The sequence below is a fragment of the Cucurbita maxima genome, unplaced genomic scaffold (assembly GCF_002738345.1).
Source record: "Cucurbita maxima cultivar Rimu unplaced genomic scaffold, Cmax_1.0 Cma_Scf00008, whole genome shotgun sequence".
NCBI classification, from domain to species: domain Eukaryota; kingdom Viridiplantae; phylum Streptophyta; class Magnoliopsida; order Cucurbitales; family Cucurbitaceae; genus Cucurbita; species Cucurbita maxima.
This window is the reverse complement of record NW_019272024.1, coordinates 3,799,411-3,808,212: the sequence shown is the minus strand read 5'-3', so window position 1 is coordinate 3,808,212 and position 8,802 is coordinate 3,799,411. Positions and strand designations below refer to the sequence as shown.

General features: G+C 37.4%; 2 protein-coding genes and 1 non-coding gene across 3 annotated transcripts; 1 reads left to right on the top strand and 2 right to left on the bottom strand.

Moving 5' to 3' along the window:
• Nucleotides 1–1,561: 1,561 nt before the first annotated feature.
• On the top strand, nt 1,562–4,970 carry LOC111482816. The gene is made up of 5 exons (XM_023128788.1): nt 1,562–1,712; nt 1,794–1,938; nt 2,157–2,314; nt 3,556–3,640; nt 3,746–4,970. The coding sequence occupies exons 1-5, from the start codon at nt 1,624–1,626 to the stop codon at nt 4,811–4,813; spliced, it is 1,545 nt and encodes a 514-aa protein (XP_022984556.1). The 5' UTR covers nt 1,562–1,623; the 3' UTR covers nt 4,814–4,970.
• Nucleotides 4,971–6,672: 1,702 nt separating this feature from the next.
• LOC111482819 (protein CURVATURE THYLAKOID 1D, chloroplastic-like) lies at nt 6,673–8,730 on the bottom strand. The gene is made up of 5 exons (XM_023128792.1): nt 8,541–8,730; nt 8,053–8,261; nt 7,237–7,341; nt 7,043–7,114; nt 6,673–6,952 (listed from the first exon to the last, which is right to left on the bottom strand). The coding sequence occupies exons 1-5, from the start codon at nt 8,686–8,688 to the stop codon at nt 6,887–6,889; spliced, it is 600 nt and encodes a 199-aa protein (XP_022984560.1). The 5' UTR covers nt 8,689–8,730; the 3' UTR covers nt 6,673–6,886.
• Nucleotides 7,562–7,658, bottom strand: LOC111483522. Its single transcript, XR_002718386.1, has one exon. It is a non-coding gene; the product is annotated as a small nucleolar RNA snoR128 (small nucleolar RNA).
• Nucleotides 8,731–8,802: the final 72 nt, after the last annotated feature.

Sequence of the window (8,802 nt, the reverse complement as noted above, 5' to 3'; positions counted from 1 at the left end):
TTCGTTGTGAAGACATTTTTCTTTCGTATGCATGAAAACTTAACACAATTGTCTATCTATGTGCACAAGAACTATTGTAAGCCCTCGTGGAGACACATGAGATGTAGGAACTACCAACCGGATCAACCCAACAACGATAGGCCAGAGTTATCTATTTACATAAAAATTTCATTAGAATTATATTGGACGGTATGGTATGACCTTGAAAATTGTATTATATCTTTGTGATATGGTCTTGTCGTAATCACCTAGTTGTGTTTGAACGTTTTATAGGTCTTTCAATCTTTCGATATTTTGCTACGAATATATGTATATCTAACCCTAGGACCCTATAAAAAATATAGGGTAAATTAAATATCACAGATATTTTTGGTTTATTTTTGTAAATTAATTTTTTTTTTACTTTAATTAATTTAATTTTTGCAACTTTTTAAAATATATGTGACCTCTACCTGTTGTAGATGATTTGAAAAATAACAATTTATTAGTTATAAAGTGAATTTTACTTTCTTTATAATTTAATATAAACTATTAATAACTCATTATTAAAGTTGAGGGTAAAATAGATATATATTTAATATAAACTATTAATAACGAGTGGTTAAAGTAACAACTTCGAGCATGGCCAACTCTCATAGTGTGACGGGCTGTGTGTACAAGACCGAGAATGAATTTACCGTCGTATGGCTAACCGGCGATTACTAGCGATTTTGACTTCATGTAGGCGAGTTGTAGCCTACAATCCAAACTGTAGACGGATTTTTGGAGTTAGCTCACCTTCGCGGAATCACGACCCTTTGTCCGGCTATTGTAGCACGTGTGATGAAATTATTTTACCATTCTAATGGTTTTTTTTTTATAAATAATTTTTTAATTTTAAAATTTGGAGAGAAAATAGAGAATATATATATATAAAATATTAACCATCCACTCTATTACAATTTAAGTTATTAATAAATTTAAAAAATGTCGGATAGATATCTAAACTTTTAATTTCGCGCGTCATTATTTCATTAGAATTTCGTCTATTGCGAAAAATTTCTCATTGTTGCTTCCCGTAGGAGTCTAGACCGTGTCTCTAGTCCTAGTGTGACTAATCATTCTCTCGGACCAGTTACGTATCATTGCCTTGGTAAGCTATTGCCTCACCAACTAGCTAATCAGACGCACCCTCCTCGAGTGGATTCCTCCTTTTGCTTCTCAACGTACGGGGTTTAGCAGTTGTTGTCCCCCTTCCAAGGGCGGCTTCTTATGTGCTACTCACCCGTCTGCTATTGGAGACACCACTTTTCGTCTGACTTGTATGTGTTAAGCATGCGGCCGATGTTCATTCAAGACATTTTTTAGACTAAATAAAAAAAAAAAAATTAAGATTTTACCGGACATAAATATTCAAACGGTCAAATTAGTTCGAATTTGTCGCAAAAGGGCGGAGAGATGGGCCTAGTCCATGACTCTTGAGCCCAATTTCCTTTGCTTCTCGTCCACCTCAAGCATGGGCCATGGCCAGAGCGGGTCCAGGAAATCAATTCAGAAGGGAAAGGGAAGGTAACGAATCAATTTGATTTTGTTGTACCGCCATTTTCATCTCTGCTCATTGCTCTGCTTCACAGTGTATGCCTAATGGCCATGGCCGGCAACGACCTGTTCTCTTCGTTGATTTCAGACATTAAGTCATACTCTGGCAAAGACCCTCTGCTTCCATGGCTTCGGTATACCCTCAAAAAATCACACTCCCATTTCTCTGCTTCTTCTTTGTCTCTCACACCTTATTCCTTGCCATTTTCTTGCAGAGGGATTCGGAAAATGAAAGACTCCTTGCCTACTCACGTTTTGAACGATAAGCTTCCTCGATTCTTGCAGAAATGCACCGAGAAGTTCGAGTCCGATCGGCGTTATAGGAACGATTTGCGGTATCTTCGCGTTTGGTTGCAGTTGGTAACTTGTTAATTCATCTCGGTTGTTTTTTTTTTTTTCTTTTTTTTCTTTTTCACTTCCTTTCGGAGTTTGTATCTTTGAATTATTATTATTTTTTTTCATCATATCAATGAGATTTTTCTCCTTTTTTTTTTTTTTTCTTTTGAAAAATAGTGAAGTTAGAGTTTGATGTTTATAGCTTATAATGGTTGATTTTGGGATTCAAACCTGATAATCAGATGGACTATGTGGATGATCCAAGAGCGCTCTTGAAAACCATGGAAGAGAAACGGATTGGGAGTAAATCTTCTTTGTTCTACCAAGCATACGCCCTGTACTATGAGAAGCTTAAGAAGTTTGATGATGCTGAGAAAATGTACCACTTTGGAGTGCAGAAGTAAGTTTTTTATTTGGAAGTTTGAATTCATTTTTATTTCATGTCTTGTTCTTCTATACGCCTATGTGTGGCTTTATATTATGATTAATATGTATACTTTTGTGCTATTGGCTCCTGTTCTCTGTGTTGGATGATGAAAGTCCCACATCGGTTAATTTAGGGAATGGTCATGGGTTTATAATCTAAGAATACACTCTCCATTGGTTTGAGGCCTTTTGGGAAGCCCAAAGCAAAGCCATGAGAGCTTATGCTCAAAGTGGACAATATCATACCATTGTAGAGAGTCGTGTTCGTCTAACACTCTGAACCAAATTCAAATGAGTTAGCTATGTTTTTATTCATTGTCTATTGAGAATTGATGATTTAGAAATGCGTGTTTGAGACAGAATAGTAAATGGATTATGTGTGGTTTTGCCAGAGAATTTGAGGTACTTGAGAATGATATCTAAATATTTTTGTGCTTTTATCTTTCTTCAAAACATTATGATAACACTTTATAATTCAATAATCATAGTACTTTAGTTTCATTATCCGTGCCCATTGCGAAAATCGAATCTCTTGAAAGAAAAGAAAGCCGGGACAATTCGTAAACTTGTATAGCCTTGGCTAAGGGTAATACTAGTTGATAGTCTCACGAGGAAATCATCTGAAACAAGGTAGAGACTAAATCTGTTAAATCAATGAGGCTTAACTGAGACAGAAAAATTCATATAGGCATAATCGAATGACATTGCTTCTTCGATTTGAACCCAGGAATCCCTTAGATATAATACAAAATAGATCTTGTTCTATGGTTGATAAGAAATTTTTCTCTACGAATCGAAGTTTGAAGAACAAGAAGGAGAAGAAGTCATTGACCCGCAGTAGATAGAGGAGGCCCTTGGGGCCTATTTGATTGTATCGAAAGGCCCAACGAATTGAGATTTTTCTATTGGGATAGGTCATTTCCCGGCAAGGGATCATTTCTGATGAGATTTTTAAGTAAATACGGTCATGATTTGCATGATTTGCTGGTCAAAATTATCTTTGTTCTCAACCTTTTGCCTTTTCCTCTGTGGATAAGATTATTCTATTTTGTGAATTCTACCCACATATTACATTTTATCATTCTCATGGCTGTCTTCTATCATTTTTGTAGTTAACTTTCATATCTGCATCAATATCATTAAATCTTCTATTGAAGTAGCTGCTGTTAGTGTCAAGAAGTTAAGATGGAAAAACATGTTTTGGTTGTTGTACAGGCTTGCTGAACCTATTGATGAATTACAAAGGTCATATGAGCAGTTTCTTCGTCGCATGAAAAAACACAATTATAAGAAAGTCCAGGTGAGCCTTTTGTAATTATGCACTCTACTTTCTGTCTCACTCTACTTTCTGTCTCTTGTTGAGAAAATTCAGTTAGCTTTCTAAGGAACAACAGACATCCTGCAGCATCAGCATGGAAAAACTTCAAGGAGGCATCTGTCTGACAAAAGCACTTCTAATCAAGGTGATGCCGTGGTGAACAATAATGAGGATCAAAACAAAGGAATTTTTCAGAATGGGACTGAGAAGATGCCTCAAGATTCAGCAGCTGAAGCCAGGATGCTTAGGAGCGACGACACCGTCGTTGCGAAATTTGTAGATAATGCTATTTATGGGAAATCTGTAGCAGAAGATGCTTGTCACCACGGTTTGGTGGAACCAACTGTGAATATGAAAGAGGCAATGAATGCAATAAATAGTATGTTTTCTGAACCAATAGAGATGGCAACTATAGGTAGGAGATCACATAGAAGCCATTGCAACTTAAATGGTGGGTTTGAGGTGTTTGCTGATGAGAATCTTGATAAGAAACCTGAACTAGAAAAGCAGATGCCACAGCACGGTAGTATGACCGAACCATGCCAGCTCGAACAACCGCCTTTGATGATTTTTGTGGACGATGAAGCGGGTGGCGAGCTTGGCAACACAAGTTACGAAAAGGATGGATCAAAGTTGAGCGAATCACGATATGTCGTAGGAAGTTCTACGGCATCGGCATCAGGTTCAAAAGCATTCGTGTTTCCTTGTGTGTACAATCCTGAAAATGTCAATGACGACGATTCTGATGTACAAGATCCTATTGAAGCGAAGTTTAGAGAAGATACAGTTGTTTGTAGGTTTGTTGGTACTGCCATTTCAAATGAGCCAGAGGTGGAAAACATCTGCCACCATGGCTTGGTAGAGCCAACAGTTAACCTGAAAGAAGCCATGGATGATATCAACAACATGTTTGGAAAGCCCATAGAATTTGTTAGGAGTAGGAGATCCAAGAAGCATGAAAATCCACCAGAAGTGCAGAATAATTTTGGTGGGTTCTCAATACTTGTTGATGATGATCTAGAGCAGCCTGCACAGGCTCAGCCACCTGTAAAGTCATCAAGAAAACCAAGAGACTGTGATTTGTTTGAGCCAACAGTGTTTACTAAAGAGGCCATGGATGATATCAACAAAATGTTTGGAATGCCTCTTGATTAGTAGTCACCACGGGCTAAGTTTCTGCTTGGAATGTCAGCTTCTGATTGAGATGTGCTTCTAATGTGTACTGTAATTTTGAATATGTAGATTTTGATTCTGGTTGATTTCTCATCACTTGCTTGTCTATCATGAAATCTTGAATAGGGATGATTTCAAATTTCAACATTTTATAAGGAAATGCTTTCGTATTAGAATCTAAATGTTGAGAATGGTTGGGAGAGGAGTCCCAAACTCGGCTAATTAAGGCGAAGCCATGAGAGCTTATGCTTAAAGTGAAGTTTCCAGTTGAATGACAAATATTGTTGGCGGATCGGATCGGATGAAGGAAATAGCCATTTATATGGTTTCATTTAGAGGGGTCCTTGTAGAATCTTCCTTTGGGAGCATTGGTCTGAGGTTGATGACAAGACCTTACGCACAGTGGAACATGTAGTTTCTGATGAAGCTGAGCTGATTGCCTCATTGGCATGGGTTTGGATGAGCAGTTGCAATAAATCCTTGCACAACTGAGTGAGAATGGTCAGACCTTGCCTTTTTTTTTTTTTTGAGTGCAACCTTAGCTAGTGTTCTTGCAGAGTTTGCGAAGGCTGGTCTTCGTGAACCCCAGCTTGTGTGCGCCGCCTTGATTTAGACACTAAGATTTTCCCCGACTTTCATCTCCTTTGGATTATTTGGGTTTCGTTTCCTAATGTAAAATGTTCATAGTGAATAGGGAAAGCGTTGTTGGACTCTTCAACCAATTGGGTGTTTGTGTTAAAATAAAACCTCAAATTTATTCCAAGTTTTTTTTATAGATCAAGAATCTATGCAGAAGGGGCATGATTTTTGTTTGATGTCTTGGAGTCTCTTTTTTATGTGTACTTTTTGCATTGATTATTATAATATTTAAATATGGACTTCTAGTGTGGATAATCTGTCAGATGGCCTAATAATAATAATAATCATTCTTTTGGGTTTCTATCAAGTTTCAATTTCTGCATCTCAATTTGGATCTTAGGAATATGTTAATGAAGCTATTTTCTGAGATAAGGAACATCTTTCTTTTATAAATTTCAGAGAAAGCTATGAAAAATAAAAGTGGGATCGAACGTCCAAAAAAAATAAAAAAAAAATCGCGTTTTTAACCGCGAATATTCATTGATATTATTTTAGTATTTCAACATATATGTAAAAAAGGGGTAAAGAAAAAGGATGAGGAGAAACGCTGCTTTGCTGCCTTTTAGTTTGCTCATTTGTCTATTAAACGAGGGGCAGGAATAAGCATTCAGTGGCTAATAATGTTCATGTACGCCCTGAAGTTAAAAATGTAGAGCAAATTCGGAAAGAACCACAGAAGAAAGCAAATAAAATTCAACATATGAAGAACAAACCGACAACAAGGGGTAAGAGATTTGGTCAAAAGGGAAACAGAGGAAGAGGTTTGTTCGACTGCTTTCCATCTTTTTCCCGATACTTTGATTGTTTTAGAGGAGTCTCCTAAAGAGTGAAGATTTTCTCTCCCTTCAAAGTTTTAATAAAACTCATATATTTCCTTAAAAAATGAAATGAAAACATGAAAAGAAATGGTGAGAAAACAAACCCAACTTATAAAATCTAAATGGTTTCATAGAAGCCCGAATACTTTTACTCCCGAAGCCATCGCGACTCGACCAACCGATTAAACCTTCCAAAAACAAGGGACCAACATTAGAATTTCGACCTTCTCTCCAACCATGTCAAGACATTACTCAACAAGTTCATGGTTTACACACAAAATAAATGAACTTAGAATATTGCCTACCTCCACCACCTCAATAGTAAACAAGCATCTCCATAAGAAATCCCATCTCCTAAAAGAAAAATCCATCAATCTCATCCCCTATTCCCATTGCATAAAAGCCTACTCTGTGTTATTGAACATGTGAAAGATTTACAATCATTCTCGTTCTCTTTCCTATTAAACAAACAAAACAGTACTCAATCAATGCAATATTCGCTTATTTCCATTCAAGAGGATGTAAATATATCTATGCAAAGATAACTAACAACCTAATAAGAAGTATAAAAGGAAAAATTTTCCAACCAAATCCGACGTCAATCCGAACCAACAACCTGGTCCTTTAACTCGTCAACCTTAGCAGCCAATTCATCTCTACTTTCCTGAAAGGTCGAAAACAAGAGAAATTAGCTCATTTATCACACATTTGGAGGAAATGCAGGATTTCAAAACAAACCAATTTAAGCAACTACCTTCAATAACAAATAGCGAGCTGTGAACCACACTGTGTAACCAAGCCCCACAACTTCCAACAGCTTAGGAACCTAGATTACAAGACTCGACGGTTAAAAATTCATATGAAAAAGAACTTTACCAATGGACCCCCTAAAATTGCAGTTCTAAGGAAATACAGACTCTAACAGAGAGTAATGTAAAAACTACTCACCACGGGGATGGAATCTATAGCACCAACAATGGCTGAAACCAACCAAAGGCCCAAAAAAGCACCAGCACCATATAGGATAAGATTGTATACATCAACAGACTCGAACTGCAAGCAAAAGTAATCGCAACGGAAAATGAAAACCTCAGTACATTTAAGACACAATATGAGAAACTTGTTCCTCAGAGGCAAATTATATGAATCTATCAGAACCCTCAGAGCACATTAAGACACAATTCATGCAAATAGGGAAAAATCAACAAAACAAAAGTTTCAAATTTTGAAGATAAAGAAATTCAACGATGAAAAACCAGCAAGTGAAGTTAGGTTGCTCGATTAACCGCTCAGGTCGACAACAACATAATTGTCGACCTATCATGTAGCACTGGTATATGCTATCAAGTTTGATGATATCATCACTGCAACTAACTCTGAAAAAGTAGAAGGAAAAAACCCAAAACATTTCTATTTTATTATTAATAAAATGGCAGAAGCCATCCAAAAATTGTAATAAAAGAAAACCCCGATTACTCAAGTAATGACACACACATACACAATTGTCAAAGATACAAAAGGCATTGAACAGTGGGATCTAGCCATAGCCTAAGCCACGGGAAGATGTTGGAAGCAAATAAATAAATAAACAACCAACATATTCAAAAACCAAGTAGCTTTGAAGTTAAATCATTCTGTTGTTGAATTTTTTTAAAAAAAAAACTAGGAGACGGCTTTAAGCATTTTACTTACGGATTTAACACATTTATATTGAAAAAATTCATGATAAACTACAATTCACATGGCTTCAATATAAGTCCTTACTTGAAGACCGTTCCATAAATCGAACGTCTGTTCTTGCGCACCCTCAACTGGTTCTTCTGATGACGCCATTTCGTCGGATGGGAGCTTCTCAGCAGGAGAATCTTCCAAGATTATCGCACCATCCCGTTCTTCAGTAATGAATGGTCGATACCCATTTGAATCATCAGAGGCTGCTGCTCTTGGCAACGAAACAAAAAAAGGACGACATCCTAGGAACGAATTCAGAAAAAGAAAACTCCTCAAAATTCACATGCATGTAACATTCCCCCAACATCCAAACGAAATTGCTAATCAGCTCATCGTTATACCAGAAGAATCGATAAAGAACAGTGCAGGCAAAGCAAAGAACAGCATAAAGCAAGCAATCAAGAAAATGAAAAACCACAAACGACACACAGAAATTCAACTAAAAAGTAGAGAACACCCCAATACAACCTAAGGGAAAGTTTTCAAAGGCACACTGAGAATGCAATGAATGGAGAACATACGGAAGTGAAGGCTACGAGTAGAGCGGGAGAATATGGCGATTCTGAGAGGAAGAGCGTGCCTCGGACGGAGCTGCGGGTTTCCGGCGAGAACAGTAGAGAAAACGGGTAGGTTAGAAATGGCTCGGGATGCAGAGAGCTCCATGGCCATGGCGGGAGAGAGGAATCGGTGAAGCGGTGGAGAGTAGGAGTAGGGCTGAATGGCCTGATGAGAACCCTATATAGTGTCCCAGCCCAGATTCTTGTCTTGGCCCACCTTTTATTT

What these genes read in the sequence shown, in the direction of transcription:
- LOC111482816 (XM_023128788.1), top strand. Translation starts at nt 1,624, where the DNA reads ATGGCCATGGCCGGCAACGACCTGTTCTCTTCGTTGATTTCAGACATT. An exon ending in TTCGCGTTTGGTTGCAGTTG is followed by an intron (nt 1,939 to 2,156) that starts GTAACTTGTTAA and finishes CCTGATAATCAG; the next exon opens with ATGGACTATGTGGATGATCC. An exon ending in TACCACTTTGGAGTGCAGAA is followed by an intron (nt 2,315 to 3,555) that starts GTAAGTTTTTTA and finishes GTTGTTGTACAG; the next exon opens with GCTTGCTGAACCTATTGATG.
- LOC111482819 (XM_023128792.1), bottom strand. Translation starts at nt 8,688, where the DNA reads ATGGCCATGGAGCTCTCTGCATCCCGAGCCATTTCTAACCTACCCGTT. An exon ending in ATTTATGGAACGGTCTTCAA is followed by an intron (nt 7,342 to 8,052) that starts GTAAGGACTTAT and finishes TTTTGCTTGCAG; the next exon opens with TTCGAGTCTGTTGATGTATA. An exon ending in CTATAGATTCCATCCCCGTG is followed by an intron (nt 7,115 to 7,236) that starts GTGAGTAGTTTT and finishes CTTGTAATCTAG; the next exon opens with GTTCCTAAGCTGTTGGAAGT.